The 17398-nt window shown below is 41.2% G+C and overlaps 1 protein-coding gene across 1 annotated transcript in view; it reads right to left on the bottom strand.

The window, feature by feature from the left end:
• LOC114553620 (sodium- and chloride-dependent taurine transporter) overlaps window positions 1-17398 on the bottom strand; it is a 40476-nt gene that overhangs the window by 11456 nt on the left and 11622 nt on the right. Inside the window, exons 2-9 of the mRNA XM_028574878.1 lie at window positions 15558-15787; window positions 13860-13994; window positions 7780-7868; window positions 6489-6634; window positions 5862-5994; window positions 3440-3574; window positions 2360-2463; window positions 2126-2250 (exon numbers count right to left, since the gene is read on the bottom strand). Coding sequence (XP_028430679.1) covers window positions 2126-2250; window positions 2360-2463; window positions 3440-3574; window positions 5862-5994; window positions 6489-6634; window positions 7780-7868; window positions 13860-13994; window positions 15558-15786 — 1096 coding nt within the window. The 5' untranslated portion in view covers window position 15787. The remainder of the gene's footprint in view (window positions 1-2125; window positions 2251-2359; window positions 2464-3439; window positions 3575-5861; window positions 5995-6488; window positions 6635-7779; window positions 7869-13859; window positions 13995-15557; window positions 15788-17398) is intronic.

Here is a 17398-nt window from a genome sequence, read left to right on the forward strand (position 1 = left end):
AGACGAACCGAGACGGCTTTTGACAGTTAGCGATTTTGGGGATTTCTTGTTAAACAAAAAGGATCTTACTCTTTAACAGAAAGGTCCATCTCTGTAGGGAACCTTCCCATAATGTTGTCAGACACTTAGAATAATAATCTGAATCTGTCAGTCGCAAAACAAGTGATTTCATGGACGTAAATTGAAGGTACGCAATTGCCCAATAACTTACATTGTAGCTAGTTTCGCCGCTGCTGACTGCAGCGGTCTTGTTTAATAGTGAACCAATTTCAGAGATTGTCCAAGGATACCAAGAATCCAGGTTGAAAAAAAGAACAAGTTACCCTTTATCTCATGAGATCCACATCCAACAGTGTGATAAATCATAACTTGACTGTCAAAACATAAAATACTACTTACTAAAACCTACGTTTTTATATATTTCTTTTTTAGTATAGTCCTGGGTCTACAGAAGCCGTTGCATGTGTGCTTATATTGCACTCTCATGCTGATAACTTTCATTCCTCTGTCAGGTAAATCAGAAACAAGCAGTCGCAGTTAAGGCAGGCTTACTTGTGATGTTCCCAAATGTTCGGTAAATCTATTCACAGCACATGGACACTCTTTTTCAAGCTGGAAAATTACCTCTTAATTAGCAACTGCACAACGGTGCAATTGGCTCTAAATATTGAGTTTTTCTTTGGGCCCTCTGCAGTGTAAAGATGTTTGAACTGGGATTTGTCCGTCCATAGTATATTCCAATAGTGCTAACCCCAGACTAACCTTGTATTTCTATTGCTCTGTCTAGTTCCTCTGATATACTCTTCTAATCTTTGGTCACCTGAGAAACACCAACCCACTCGCCAAACACAACGTTGATACTGGATAATTCTGCTAGAAATTTATTTGGCACTGGACTCAAATTGGAGACTAAAGAATTGTCCAATATTCGTATCGACTGGGCTGGCAGCATGGACAATGTTTAAAGTCTAATCAAAATTTTATTTTGTTAAACTGGATAATCTCGGGGCAATAGATGAAGCCTAAATTTCACAAAAGAATTTGACGCTAACAACATCATTGTTCTGTAATCAGCAAAAATTAAAAGTTTTAAGTTTGTGTCTCATTTGACGTCAAACAAGATGTCTTATGTCTTAAGGGTGTAACGGAAGCATGTAAAATCCAGAAAAGAGGAGATTTCCAAACAAGGCCCAATTGTGGTTCTAGAAAAAAACTGTTCATCAGTCAATCACTGAGTGTATTTTTTAAAGAACAAACCAACATCAATTTTTGTCTTCTCTGCGACATGAAAAACAAGCTTAAATGAAAAAAAGTGTGACGTCCAGCTTAAACTGGGCTATGTATGTAATAGTTCAAATCAATGGAAATTATGTTGGGACTTAGGGTTACATGAAACCTTTACAAAAACACCTCAGGCTCATGTGATCATGAACACTCATGTTATTTAACTTCTTCCTTTGCTGAAATGTTAAGTAGTTCATGTTTACCATGGAGTTTTGTGATTTGGTTAGTTATTTAATGGGTGTGGGCCCTAACAAATTACAAAAAGATGAAGTTGCCAGTTATATTAAAAAAAAAAAAACTTTTGTAGAAACAATAACCCCATATGCCAATTTGGCACTCAAATAGATAGGAGCCACAGCAATGGTGACGTCAGTTTGTCACATGTAGGAACCTTTCGGGACCAGAATTGGGATAGCACGTTAAAGCTTCTGGCACAAGATGCACACAGCTAGTTCTAAGGGTAAATTCTAGCTTATTTTTTAATGTCGCTCTCTTCAAAAACCAAAATCATTTTTGCAACATCTCTATCTTAGCCCTAATCCATCCAACTTGCTTTACTTGAATGATGCGCTAACAAACCGATCAAATAGGTTAATATTTTCTCACATTCTGCTTTTGTCAAGTAGTGTTTGATTGCGGAAACTTCCATATTCCGACTGCCGTCATTTGAAATCCATTTAAATCTATTTAATACCAAGTTACCATTCAAGTCTAAAAACAAACATATTGGCTAATTCTCTTTAGGGATTCGTTGCGGTTTTTCTTTGCATTTACTGTTGTTCAATTTGTTATCCAGGAAGCAGCGCCCACCATCACTGCCACCTTTACAGAACCCTCGTACCTGACTCTGCCACATCAGCAATGTCCACCCCTTGCTCTTGTGCCATGAAGCCCAGGACGGAAAATATTGCGAAGCCAGACACAAAACTGGTACCACTGTTGAGGGCTCCCAGCAGCAAACAGTCCCTATGTCACACATATGTCATGAGGAGGATTTGTTAATGAACACACAAGGATCCCTTCACTTCCCGCTCTCCACTACCGCTAACCCCCTCACTGAAAACTGATTCCTCACCTGTAGCAATTGTATTTGTACTTGTTGTAGCTCCCCAAGGATGTCATGGCGCCCAAACAGATGGCATAGGAGAAGAAGATCTGGGTGCCGGCATCAATCCACACCTGTCAAGTAGGGGGGCAAGAGTGGGGACAGAAAGGCTGAGGCCTGCTGATGACGGGAAGCACAGGGCATGCATAGAGAAGCTAGAAGCTAGAGGGGCGGGTTAGGGTTAGGGTTTGGAAACCTGCCTCATTTAGTACGGTTGAAGCACACTAGAGTTTTCCCCCTTGGTGCGGTTCATTTGGTCAGGTTAGAAGGCAGCAATCGCACTCGAATACGAACCAAAAGCAGACTAAACAAGCGTACCAAGACCACCTTGATGAGGTGGTCTCAATAAGCTTTCAAACAAACTCTGGAGCGGGTTGTTTGCGGTGATGATGATCCGACCTCGAACCGCACCGACTATGTGTACTCCGCAAGTCTGAGCTAAATATCTCCTGTAGTCAGGTGTGCTTTACAATCTGTGATACAGCAGAGCAGCAAATGCAATGTTTCTCTCACAGAAATACAGTAGATTGCGGTCACTAGTATTTCCCTGGTCAAATTAGCCGCCACTAAAGTTGGAGACAGAGCAACGTGTCGTTGAGTAGTCATAGTAGTGTAGCTCGCGAAACAATGTCTGAAAAATTATTTAAATAAAATTAGCTGGTTTGACTATGGAGATGGAAGAAATACACACTAGTCCAGAACACAGGACCTTCTTCCTGTATTTACTTTCTTGCTCCCGCCCGAGACACATCTGACTGAAAAGCGTAGTGAACGTTCGTGATTTGTAATGACGCATTTTGGTACGCTTGGCTTTTTCTCCGTGGCTAACGAAACCAAAACAATGGGAACACGTTCCAAGACTCATTAACTGATTTGGACCAGAGCATACAAACTATAGGTGTGAAAATGCCCTAAGTTGTGGGTAACACTAATATGGACTAGGGAAGTCGGGTAGAAAATCTAGCGCAGTAATTCTGTTGTGACTAAACTATACCTGAAGGTTATAAGGGGTTAAGGGTTTTCTCACTCAGACAGCACAGGGGCACCTACCTCTGGGTCCTTCAGACGAGCGAGGTCAGGGTACAGGTAGAACTTGATGCCCGCAGCAGCACCGGGCAGTGTTACGCCACGAATCAACAGCACGATGAGCATGACAAATGGGAACGTGGCTGTGATGTAGACCACCTTAGGGAGATCACAATGCAGAAAAGCAAAGTCACCCATCATGGAAACACTCCTCCAGTTTGTATTATTCTACAGAGGAAGGCTATTAGTTGCAACTTGAGTTTCAAATATGTTTTGCTTTGGTCATGACATAAATGTCATGTTTGTTATTTGGTCTACTAGCTATCTTTAATGTCATTACAGGGAATTTTGTTTGATAAATGTGTGAACTCCTCTTGGATTAGGACCAAGACCACAGGCTGTCCCTTAGATCAATAGCAGTGTATCAGTATCTGTTATTTGGAAAGCAGTGACCACATTTGGCCTTGCCAGAGTGACTTTATTACAAGAGTTACAACTTGGAGCAACCAGAGAGCATACGTCAGGCTAGACCAATCAATAAATAGTGTTGAGGTTATATAAAGAGCAGTCTAGGATTGATGGAGCTGCCTCTGGTCTCGGGTGAGTTGTTGATGTTGTTGTAGAAGCAATTGAACAAGGTCTGAAATGTTCCCTTTATGCATTTATCCAAGCGTACATCCATCTGTACATCTTCTGTGAGAAAATACAACAGCAGAGTGTAGCCAAATGTTGCCCTGACAGTATTCTATTCTTCCTCCTAGAAGAAAAGGAACTCCTTTTTGTACAACCTTGTCTAATTAATGATCTCAGAACCCTTTAAAAACACATCAGCTATGACTATTTGCTTTGCTATTGTTGTCGCTCTTTAAATTATTTTGATGTAAGGGCTAAAACAAGATTATTCCATTTATTAAACAGCCCACCCAGGCCTTCAGAAAATCTTTAATTTCTCTGCACTAAGTTTGAACATAGCCCCTATTGTTCTCTTGGTAAGACCTAAAAAAAAAGTGTGAAAGAGTCATATGAGAATCACCTTGTCATGGTTTATGGCATGTCATTGTGATTCAGCAATGATGCAAGTAGACAAGTCAGTTCTTGCATTTATTTTAAGTTCAGCGAGCCAAAAAGGAACTTTATCTTGTTCCTCTAAATTAACAGTGCAAAACACAATCAGTAATAAACTAGAACTACCGCCTTGAGGTTGTTTGCCTCCACCAACCAGTCAAGTTGCAGTTTACATTGATGTCTGTCCAGACTCATATACTATATTTAGTGAAGACTTTAAAGCAATTTAATAAAAGACATTAAGCCTATGTTTTTGTGTAACATGGACGCTTAACACACATCTTCAACCTGGCAGCACCGAAGACAATCACCACAGTTTCAAGGTGGGGCACCTAAGATTAGTGTCACCTGTAGAGTATCAGACTAAATGTCCTCCCTTCTGTTCCTGAGTTACGGCGTTGAATAAAGAAGTGTTTTTGTGTTTTTGCAGAACTCTATGATGTCACAGTCAAGTTGACCTTTTGGATATAAAATGTTTTATCGTATCAGACATTTGTGTGAAATGTTGTCATAATTAGCATAGGAATTCTTGAGTTATGGCCAAAAATGCAATTTGTGAGGTCACAGTGACCTTACCCAAAGTGGTTGTTAGTGCCACATTTGACAAAATTCCCCCCAAGGCATTCCCTAAGATATTGCGTTCATGAGAATGGGACTGATGGACGGACAACCCAAAAATATAATGCCTCCGGCCCAGGCTGTCTAGGGTTGAGTAGCATTTTTTTTTTTGCTGATACTAGTGCTAAAATTATACTTTTAAAATGGTTCCGGTGCCTAAACGTTGCCTGAACCGATAATACAAAGAGCACGAAATGACAGTCTGTGACATTAAAGAACGGCTTGTTTTAAGGCCATATGGTCAAATTTAAACATTGAATTTACCATGGGCTTATGAGGTGCAATTGAATGCACTATTAAGTCTGGTGTTGATTCTCCGACAACTCTGACTATGGGAATGGCCATGGTGCAGCTAGTTTAACGTTACTTTGTGTTTAGCTGCAGACTGTTGTATCTCCTGATATTGGAATCCCTTCCAGTCAAATACAGCCATTCGTTTAGCTGTCAGCATTTTAATTGTGTTTTAACAGTAGGCTAATGTTACCTGCTGCCAAATGCAGTGTCAACTAGTGTCCGATGCAATGAGGCTTCTGTTGCCTCTAACATCCGTTTCAGAGTACCAAAGGGCAGCACAGGCATTTAAGTAGCACCGCAATGAGGCACTGAAATCTGTGTTGTCATTCGATCTGGTAGATACTGGTTGTTTAGGAACTGGGGCCATATTGGCACTGGTTTTGGTAACCAATCCTACGGCTGTCGCTGGCACAGAGTCATAAAAACAAAAAATACAGGATAGTATAGGATAACAGAAACTTATATTTACCTTGCCAGTGGACTTGACTCCCTTCCAGATGCAGAAGAAGCAGATGACCCAGACGAGCAGTAAACACAGAGCCAGGTCCCATTTAACAGGACCAATATCCTCTATACCACTGGTGATACCCAGCACATTATGTCTGAAACATAAAAGGAAAGCTCTGTAAGTGTGTGGGTCCATCTGTGCAACTCAGTCACAGCACTTCATGACATGTTGACAAAAAGACAATTACACCAATTTCAAGTTAATCAAGTGGGCGTTTTGGACCAAACTACTGATGTTTGAGCTACTTCCCGTGTCCTTTCGACAACTGAAAAGGTTGTCTTTGGCAGGGGTCTTCAACCACACTGCCTGCTAAATGTTTGAGATAATAAAATCTAACAACCCTGCAGTCTTTGGTATTCGTCCGTTTTCCTTTATTAGTCTCTCCGACTGCCAGCCAATCAAATCAAAGCAAAAACAAAGCCTCTGTATTAAGGTTCCTTAATGTCTGTCTTGGCCTACACATAGTTGTAGGTTACCCTATAGAAGACATATAGAATGTAACTAACCATGACACATTACATGACATAACATGAAAACGTGTAGTTATGTAAGTGAGCATTCATGCATGTGTGCTCTTATGTAACTCACTCCCAGAACTCGGTGACGGGGGAGGTGAAGTTGGTGGCGTTGGCGGCCAGCCATAGGGATTTGTTCTTGCGGTAGGTGTCCTCAATGCAGCGATCGGTGTTCCAGGACTGATTGCACTTGGCCCAGGGCAGCTCCGGCTGAAAACACTGAAACGCATACAAAAAAATTGCGTCGTTACATTAGAGGACAACTTAGCTTTGTGCCATGCTTGCACAACTCAAGTTTAAGTTGTTTCAGATCATTGACTAAGTACAGCTTCTCTTTTTGTCGAAGGTAGGTGAACCTGGCCTAAGTGTAATACACTCTAAGGCCCGAAACATGATCCACGCAATTATGTGAACGCCTAGCCCAGCTGGCACCGACGCGCGTCCCTAGTGAACATACTGAACGTTCGCCTGTGCAGTTAACCAACATCTTTAAGGGGGCTAATCAGAGCATTTCCATCAGGCCCTAAGGAAGTGCACCAGGCTTTGAAGCAAATTAAACATAGTGCCTAAACAGTGGAATTACAACTCCCAGCCCGTCACGGGACGCCCCTCTGGCCCAAAAGTACTCAGCCAGCGGAGGACTCTAGAACGTCTGCTCACAATACGGATGCAGCACCAGTGGAATGAACGGGGCTCTGCCGCGAACGCTGTATCCAGTTCTTATTATACATCCACGGTTTATGTGACCACAATCAAACATAGCATCTGTGGAGGGGCGTGTACTGCTATGCTTTCTGCAAACAAGGAAGAAACAAGAAACCATAGATGATGGCATGTATGACTGAATAATTAGGTGAGGAAGTGTACCGATGCCAGTATACCAGAAATGTTCAGCTAGATATAGATATATGCACACTTTTTTAAAACTCAATACACACATACACTTTTTTGAGGGAGGTATGATAAGCTGTGAAGTTATTGATTTGAAACTTGATGCTATGACCTTATACACAAAAACACACATATATTATTTATACAGACACATTTACACTCTCTTTTTCATTTATTTGCAAATTCAAAAGTAGTTTTTATATGAACCAACCTTGGTTCATGGGCTTGGAAATTATGATTTACTTCGATGAACTATTCATTTTACTCCAGACACTAAAAAAAAAAAAAAGTGTTTCTACAAGACTGACATTCCAGCGAGTGAGTGCGTAGGGGGTCGAGATTTAGAAGTCACACTGCCCTGACAAAAATCCTTCAGTATTTCTACAATGGAAGTCATTTATGAGGGAAATGAGAGAAAATAAATCTAAGTTTTTTTTTTTATTGCCATCAGAGTTTCTTTTTTCCAAACCTACCTGGAACAGGTAGTAGAGGCCCCAGGCCAGGATGACAATGTAGTAGATATTCAGCAGGGACACGATCACGACTGAGGCATAACCAATACCTGGAGAATGGGAGAGAGGTCAAAGTGATGATACAAGAAGACGTCAACAGTCCAGTGAAATGGCCAAAGCGACTGAAGGTTACTAAACTTTGTGGCAGGTATCTGCCTGGCAGCAGAAAAGATGGCAAAAGACATTTGTTTATATAAAAGTACATAAAAAACTAAACTGAACCCTCTTTTAAATAACATATACTATTTAAATGTAAAAATACAACATCTGGAACTTTCCCTATGTCCACATGTGAATGATTGATGACTGACATTGTCAATTCCTTCAAAAAACAACAACAATTTTCATCATATTAGTCCCTGTAGTGTCACATTTTGAGTAACAGTACGATTTTTAGTGCTGGATTTTGACTGGCCATAAAACAGTGACAACAGTAATGTGACAGTACTAGGTTCAAGATCTAGGTCTACAGCAATCATGTTTTAGTGGTTTTAACCTTCAATGGAGTTATCTAGCCTTGAGATAGTGCTGATGGTAAACACAGGATCCGGGCTGTGTGTGTTTGTGTGTAGATGTGTTCCTACTACACAAGGATATAAAGATAAGAAAATGGGGACGAACAGGTGTAGGAGTTGGTATTTGGGTCAAGATTTGGACAAGGATTAGGTTTTAGGTTAAAGGTTAAGTAATGAATGAGGTCCTTATAAGTATATTAGTACAGACTTGTGTGTGTGTGTGTTTGTGCTGTCAGCACACACTGCTGACAGAGCCCACTCATCCAAATTAATGTCCTTCAATGTCATTGGCCATCTGTGTGTGTGTGTGTGCGCACGTTGGTCTTTATGAACTGTCCGCATGAATTTGAGAGTGTGTCTCTGTGTGTATGAACTATTTCACCATAGGATCATGTCTTTTTATTCACTCAGATAATGTGACACACACACACACACACACACACACACACACACACACACACACACACACACACACACACACACACACACACACACACACACACACACACACACACACACACACACACACACACACACACACACACACAGCTGATCAAACAAACAGTTGCGTCCGCCTCCATGATGTCATCTCTCTTGCTCACCGCTGACCTCGGCTGACCTCGCTCAGTCTGTTTACATTTACAACTGATCCTTTAAACGCACATTACCACTGTAAAAAATGTAATGTTACACTTCACACACGACGATGATTCCCAGAGGGATCTGGAAGAATAAAGTATCGTTGGAGGATTGAGAAGAAATGGTTGTCTGTACTATTGTTTAGTGTCAGGGTAGTCTCGCATTGCCAGACCTTCCTCCACAGGTCTGGCTAGTTCACACAGCATTCTGGGATGGGAGAGAAACGTGCTCTGGTTTATTGGCATTTCTTTAAACCAATCACAATCGTCTTGGGCGGTGCTAAGCCCCAGACACAATTAAGGTGCCTCTGCAAAATAGCCTCGGGAAGGTTAGGTTAGCTTCTTTTGGTGGAACATGTGTACGTTCAAAAGTTGTATGGGGGAGTCCATAAGACGCAAATTGTACAAAAATAAAAAATAACTAGAAAAAAACATTGGTTACAGAGATACATGTATGTTTTAAAGGGCAGTTTAATATTTTCAACAGAGCCCGCCTCTCTAATATCTTTGGGGAGGCTGTTCCACAGTTTAGGTAGCCTGGTTGACACCAGACCCTTCTCAGCTGTAACTGAGAGTGGGTCTGGGAAAGGTTCATTGACACTTCATTTCCAAAGGGGCGTCCCCAACGGACGCCGCTCAAATGCCTCTGGGCGCAATTGGATAGTCCTTCAACCAATCAGACCAACGACCCAGGTGACGCTGCTCTCGGTAGCAGTCCCGTTGAATGTAAACAAAAAGCAGCTCGCTGTCGTTGCGCTGTCATCATCGCGTAAAGCCCGCCTCAACGGTTGTGATTGGTACCTCGATTTTGGGGACATTGGAAATGGGTTTGAATGGGCTCTTCTCCAGACTGACTTGCAGAGCAAATCTCAAATTTGCCGGAAGTTCGTCAGGATTTACCCAGGCTACAGTTTAGGAGTAGATCTCCAAAAAACTGCAATTTTCTCTCTTTCTTGTGGTTTTAAGTACCTTTAAAAAAAATAAATAAAAAAAAAATAAAAAAATCAGCAGAAGAGGATCTAAGGGCTTGTTACGGATTGTAGGAAGGCAGGGAATCTGTGATGTAGTCCGGTCTTAAGCCGCCGAGAGCCTTATATACAAGTATAACTTTAAAATCAATTCTAGAGGACACGGAGCCAATGCGGTGTAGCTAAGACGGAGTAATGTCTTCGCTGTTCTTTCGTATTGTTAGCAGTCCAAGCAGCAAAGTACTGTATAAATTGCAGCTCAACAATCACAATGTGTGTCTCCGCCATTACCTATTTGTGCATGTTAGATGCAAGAGTCTGTTCCAGTTTAGATAATCAAATCATGCAGTCATACAGTGTGTGGTATTTACCAATTCGCTCTCTGATCCAGACCCTCAAATGGAATTACTTTATTTGCCAGAATAATTTTTCATCAATCAAATTAGTTTGAAAAAGTGTGGGTCAGATTATATTCCAGGACTCGACTTTTACGTGTTCCCAACAGCAGCGGTTCTCTTTGAATTGAGCGAAACATGTCGGATGTTTCAGACTGGACCCGGGACCGCAGGCATGACATGTGCAATCGGGATAAATAAATATGGAAAAAAGCAAAGCAATAATAAAAAATAAAGCAAGCAAATAATAAAGTGCAATGCGCTTTGAGTGAGAGAGCAGCACTTATTTTGCAGTCCGCTTCATTCAGCTTTCCATTCACCATCTTTCCATCCAAATTTAGCATTTTTTTTTTTTTTCACCTCTCCGCGTGGACTCCAGTGTGACGAACGAACTGTTTTGGAAAGAACATGTTGAGAGCCTGACTTTGGCAGTTGCCAAGCGACAACTAATAACCGTCTACCTATCGCCCTGTGTGTTTTCTACGCATTTACTCTGCCATTCATTATGGGCTCCTTCCCTGCACATACCTGTATGTTGGTGGAAACTGTTGCTATATGTGGGGCATGTTTAAGCCTGTTGCCAGCTTTACGAGATGAGGTTAATCATAATGTTGCCTGACATTTAGACTTAATTCTGTATTCAGTCGGACATTGTGTTCATGTTGGGTTAGCCACTCTCAGTTTGGGACAGGGGTTGTTTTGCCCTAACCAGTCAGTAGTGGCTGTATATCGGCCCTCTGTATATTCTTCATCGTTGTGTTTTTTTTATGCCAATCAGAGAAAAATGCAGATTCTTCTCTGCTGTCATTTTTCTCTTTGGAAGGGATTGGAATGGATCAGCACAGCTCTGATTGACTCAGCTTTTCTTTCTTTTTTAATAAGCATAACACGAGGCACTTTCCAATCCTTGAATAATCAGAGACACGGACAGCAATTCAGAGGTCTGGAACCACATGGCTTCATTCGCTTTGTCTTCTCTCTTTCTTATTTCACTTCAGATCCGTATTGATATATTAGCACGCCAACCCTACAAATTTATATTTCCAAACCTTGCTTCAAAACACATAAGAAAGGTATTACAGGGGGGGGGGCACTTTTTCTTCCTCCTCCCTCGCTCTTTTTTTGCTTTAAATGTTTTTTCATTCTCTCCCCATTTCCTCCATTCCCTCTCTCCCTTTTCCGTCGTGTACTACTGACTCTACTTCTGTCTCACTCCCTGTCATTTCCCCATCTTCCCTTCCTTCTATTTCTATTTTATTCTCTCTCTCTCTTCTTTATCAATCCAACTCACAGCTCCTCAGATCTCCCTGCTCTGCTTCTTTTCTATCGCTCTCTTCATCTTTCTGATGTGTTGCAGCACTGTTGCTGTAGCAACGTGTGATTTGGGACACGCTGTACACCGTCTCGGCTGTGTGTGTGTGTGTGTGTGTTGGGGGGGGGGATGTGTCTGAAAGAAAGGGAAAAAGGACGTGTGTATATGTGAAAGTGAGAACAGCAGCGTGAGTAAATAAATAAAAGCTAATGAAACAACAAAATGACTGAACTAAATTGACAAACATCGGGTAGAATTAAAGAGGAGCTTTATGTATGTTGGCTCAAGACGAATCGTCAGTATGAATATTAAAAAGAAAAATACCCCCGAGAGCAAAATATGAATACATTAACCTTAATCAGCTGGTAGCAAACAGTAGGGAGGGAGGGAGATGAGAAGAACTGATGAGGTAAATGCAGAGGTGGAGAAGCTTAGGACGGAAAAGAGGGAAGGAAATATGATGGAAGAAAGGAAGAGAGAGTAGAGGTTAGACTAAAAAGAAGAGGCTGAAAAAAAAAAAAAAAAAAAACACGTCTCGCTTTGATACCTGTAGTAAAGTCAGGAAATCCACGGGAACTCTAAATGTGCTTTCGTTTTAGTGCAAAGGTTTTCACAGGAGAGGAGATGTGAGATAGAGAAGGTAAACGCTGAATAGAGGCCTCAGTGTGTTGGTGTACCAGTGCAAGCCAGGTTGCCTGGTAACGGTTGCAGGGTAAGGTCTCAGCCGCCTGATTGGAGGAGAGTCTGGTGTGACTCAGCCTTATGTTGCACAGATATTCATCTGTGAAAAGCAACGGAGGTCTGGAAAATTCAAACCCAGTAGTTGGGCAGGAAAACGGCCCCCAGGCTGTTCTCATGAACCATACGTTCATATAGCTACGAAAGGTTAAGCACCCTAATTCGTAAGCATTCCACTGTATTTTTTTTTTGGGCTGTATGACTGCTGCTGTATAAGAACGTGGCTGGAGTTGACGGCTGGGCCATAAAACACAGGACTTTCAAGCCGGGGAGCGGAGTTCGCTTCCCAGGGAAAACAAAAAAGGAAATGCGTGTTCCTTGGGAGTGTTTAAATCCAAACTAGAATCTTCTTCCTCAAGGGTGCCTAAACATAACTTTTAGGGGTGCACGATTCAGAAAATGTCACGATTCGATATAGATTTTTAGGCTCAAGATTCAATTCAAAATAGTTTTTTGATAAAAAAAACAAAAAAAAAAACGATTCTCAGTATGTAGATGTAGTTACTTTTCCATGTGATTGCAGTAGACATACAATTTAAAAATGTCGTCTTGCCGGCCTGTTCAATAATCCGGAAAAGTTTTGTTTTGTGTTTTGATGGTTGTACCAAGCTGAGATATAGAAAGTGGGTATTCAATAAGGGACCAGTATACCACCAAGTCGTGTTTCTGTCCAAGGTTACGCCAGTGTTCCATTTTTAGCTCGGTTTTTGGTCTCTACAACCAGCAGGTAGTGTACAGTCGGCTCTTAGAGCATTTTTTTAGCCACTGTGGCTGAAAACTATGCTATTCAATTCCTCAAAGTGCCCTACATTTGCAAGATTTTAAATATCTTTAAATAATGCAGTCTCCATTAAGTTATCCCAACTTTAAAAGCTGTCTGCGGACCATATTCAACATCCATGGCTTAAGTTTGGCGTTTTGAGGATCAAAGGCAGGTGTTTAACCCCTTAAATGTACTTATACCATGCCCGTTCCAGCGAAGTCTTAATGTGTTGAGTGGTTCTGTTCGCTTGTGAATGTAAACCACATTTTTTTACAGATTAGTCTGTGTCTCCATGGTGGTAAGTGAGGGGGGTTTCCAGGATCACAGAAACACACCTGGGACACGGTTGATGAGGGGGAAGTTGTCATCCACCCACCACCCCCAACCTCCCATTCTTTTTGTTGCTTTTCATGGGGGGCTGTGCTCGACATTCAGAACATAATAAATAATAAATATAGCATCAAACATATATTTGCTAGGTTAAGATATAGAATGAAGTCACACAACGTGTGTTGTAATCTGCATGTCAGTGCACGTGGCCGTGGGTATTTCACGTATTGCGAGAGCCTTGTTGCAGCAATCCCATCTCGCTGTATTTTTTGGGGGTGTTTTTATGTACAGCCCATTTAAAACCATTCACGTTATGACAGGTTTGCCCAAAATGTAATAGTAGACAATAATCAATTAAATTAACTGGTGAGGGGCTACATACCAGTAAAGATGGGGCAGAGCTTCTCCCAGCAGGTGATGCCACCCTCAGAGGTGAACTGACCCAGGGCAACCTCCAGGAAGAAGACCGGCAGACCTCCGCCAAACAGGAAAATGAAGTAGGGGATGAGAAATGCACCTGGGTGGTGTGAAAACATAATCAGCATGAATTCAAAGAAGACCAGGGGCCTGTTTCACAAAAGCAGAATATATAAATCCAGGATAACCGATAAAGCGAGACTTGACCTAGTCTAATCTGTGCATCCTGGCTTGGTGCGTTTCATGATGGCCAAGCCAGGCTGAGGAGGAGCGACTGGGTCAAGCCAGGATGAAGTAATTCGGATAGATGCGCGTTCACGGCTTTCCTTAACAGACCTCGAGGTCGATCACCGATTTACTGATGCTAAAATGGAGAATACGCGTTGTTCATACTTTACACAGAGTGAGCAGCAGCTTCTTGTGGAAGTATGCTAGAATATGATGCGTAAATTTCTCTTTCACTCTGTTCCTCCCGCTCTCTCATGGGCTAAAAATATAAATTACCTAAGTCAAAATAACTTCCACTGCTCGCTTTTAATGCAAAGTGTACAACTGTTAGTTTTTGCAAATGACAAGTGACTCATTGGATGGTTTCAGTTAAGAGCAGTAGTTGGTAAATGTATATTTTTAGATATAACCTATCATTCAGTCGGTCCGCTATTATCTGTCACGCTTTTTCTCAGTTTTCTTCTTTACATATTATATGCTTTGCTTTCTCATATAAAATAAAAGAAACACACTGAAAAAAGTGGACTCTAAAATCTAGAAGCTATAAAGAGAATTAAGTGATAAATATAATGCGCACTGTAAACATGAATGTACCAGTGATATTCATCAGTAATCTTCCCCCCAGCAAAATATAAGGTAAAAGACCATTGAGGTGTCCTCTCCCTGTTGTTACATGAATGTACAGTAGCCTATACTATATAGTTATTGGTTCAGTGAACTAACACTATAATTTGTGAGGATTGTACAATTAGGATATGTTCTTAAAATTGTACAATCCTCCCAAATTATTGTCCCAGTTTACTGAACACAAATTGTGTTTTAAGAATGTCAATTTATTTAATCCTTTATTGTTAAAGAATACAAAAAAAATTAATCAACTAAAATAATTCAATTATATCTTGCCCTTAGTAACAGACTTCATTTAAAAAAACACATTTGGCAACTTTATCGGCCTTTTCTAATTATCTCAACAACTGCCGTAATATATCTATATATATCAAACTTCTAACAATATGAACAGCAGTCGTCATACAGCAATATAACAGTAACAATGTCACATGAATTATAAAAAATAATGGTCACAACTTTAAATAATAACAGTACTTAACTGAACAGCAATATGCACCTTTTGTTTTTTTTAATGCAGGCTGATAACAATGAGGTAAAAGCACTGCTGATTGAACAGAAAAGGCAGCAGGATTAATAAATCCTGGCTGTTAGCCTGGTTGGGACCAGGGTAGCTGTACAGAATGAATCTCCATGGAATCTTAGGTCGCTCTGCTTGTGTGAAACCGAGTCAAGGCTAAATTGAGCCAGGATAACTTGGAAATCCAGGTTTAATCCCTTATCTTGGTTTTGTGAAATAGCCCTCAGAGCAAGTTTTATAAGAAAATCTTCCCTGTATGTAAATATGTGATGTATGTTAATGCCTTACCTCCACCATTCTTGTAGCAGAGGTATGGGAAACGCCAGACGTTCCCTAAACCAACAAAGCCACCAGCTACAGACAGAACAAAGTCCAACTTGCTGGCCCACTTCTCCCGCTGAGGATGTTTGCCCTCTGCCTCGTCTTCAGGCCGGGTGCCAGGGCTTTTACCAGGAGACGGCTTCAGAGTGTCCTTATGGAAATCCTTCAGACACTGAAGTTTCTCTTTTTGAGCCATTCTGCAGAAACAGGAGACAGAGAAAGATTTTCAGATTTTAACAGAACCACTGGACGGTGGCTGGCTACCTGCAAAAGTGGCTGGTAGACCAACACAGGAGCCACACCCCAAGAAAGAAGAGAGGAAAAGCCAGATGGTATTCCAAGCGGTTGAAAATGCTTTTTTGAAAAAAAAAAAAAAAAAAAAAAAAAAAAGCCTATATGCCTGTACTGTATGGAGTTTTAGAGCTTTTAAAAATTTGTGTATGTGTGTAACTTCCCAATTTAGAAGTCACGGACATCAGGATATATTCAACTGTACTCCAGTAGATATGACAAGAATGTTAGTTGTAATGGGAATCAAACTTGTGATCTTATAGTTACATAAGCAATATCAGTCCCAAATATAATTCAGTTGCACAAACAATATCTCTTGACCAGTCACCTGATGTGGCATGTACAGTAAATATAAAATCAGCCCAAGGAGTGTAATGCTGACGTTCATGATTTCCAGGAACATAAGTTTAAAGGAGTGATAGAATGATTATATAGGATATTTCACACTGTTCCTTAAGGGTATAAAGGGTATGTAGGGTATGTAACATTGGTTGCGCTGAAAATTGCCCGAATGCTATTTTATGGGCCCATAACTACCGTGTGAATATGGCCCTCTTTGTAACAAGAGCTTTTCTTCCAAATATGGTATGAACATGAATATTTAGCCGATTGGTTTGAGTGAACCACATAGAAACACATTGGAGACGAGAAAGCAGGTCTCATATTTCAGACACTGCAAAGTTTTGTTACTTAATTCACTTCTGAGACTTTTTTTATGCGAGAAATCAACTATATAAAGCTCAAATATGGGCCGTTTTACGAAACAGTAAAGTCTGATGAGACAGCGGCAGCCCCGCTGCGCTCCATACCCAGGAGAAAGTCACCGTTTCTGGGTTAGCTACTGGACAACCGGGGCTCGGGGCTCCGCGGAGCTGTCTGGCTGCCGGCATAACTATAATACAATGACAGTTTGAATTTTGTCACGTCACTTATATAACAGCTACCATAAGGTCATATAAGCTAACGCTTGTATCAGATTTAAATTTCATGCATTTTTGTGAATAGGAGGGGTTTTGTTAGCTGCTACTGTCCATTCAATCCTATGGCTAGCTAAAGATCGAGGCTAGCTAGTTAACTACAATTTCGGCATAACTATAATATATTTACATATTGAATTTTGTCAAGCCACTTATATAACATCTACCCTAAGGTCTTACAAAGCTAACGATTGTGTCCGATTTCAATTTAATGTACTTTAGTGAATTTCAGAGGTTTCGTTAGCTGCTGAAGTCCCTTCAATCCTATGGGAAAAGATCGCGGCTAGCTGCAGGCCCTGGAGCTCTGTCAGGGTCTCGGCATTTAGTAGTCCAGTAACCCAGAAACGGTGACTTTGCGCAGGTATGGAGCGCTGCAGTCTTCTGGTCATGACGGAGATCCATTTAGCTCACAGCGAGCCGGGGTCTATGAATGAGGACACACCGTGGCGAGGCAGCACCGGCGGCTGTCACGTTAGCCTGCTGAGCTCCTGCTGAACTGCGACACACAGTTGGACAAAATTTGCAATTAGCCATCAACTT

Source organism: Perca flavescens, chromosome 4 (genome assembly GCF_004354835.1).
Source record: "Perca flavescens isolate YP-PL-M2 chromosome 4, PFLA_1.0, whole genome shotgun sequence".
Lineage (NCBI taxonomy): Eukaryota > Metazoa > Chordata > Actinopteri > Perciformes > Percidae > Perca > Perca flavescens.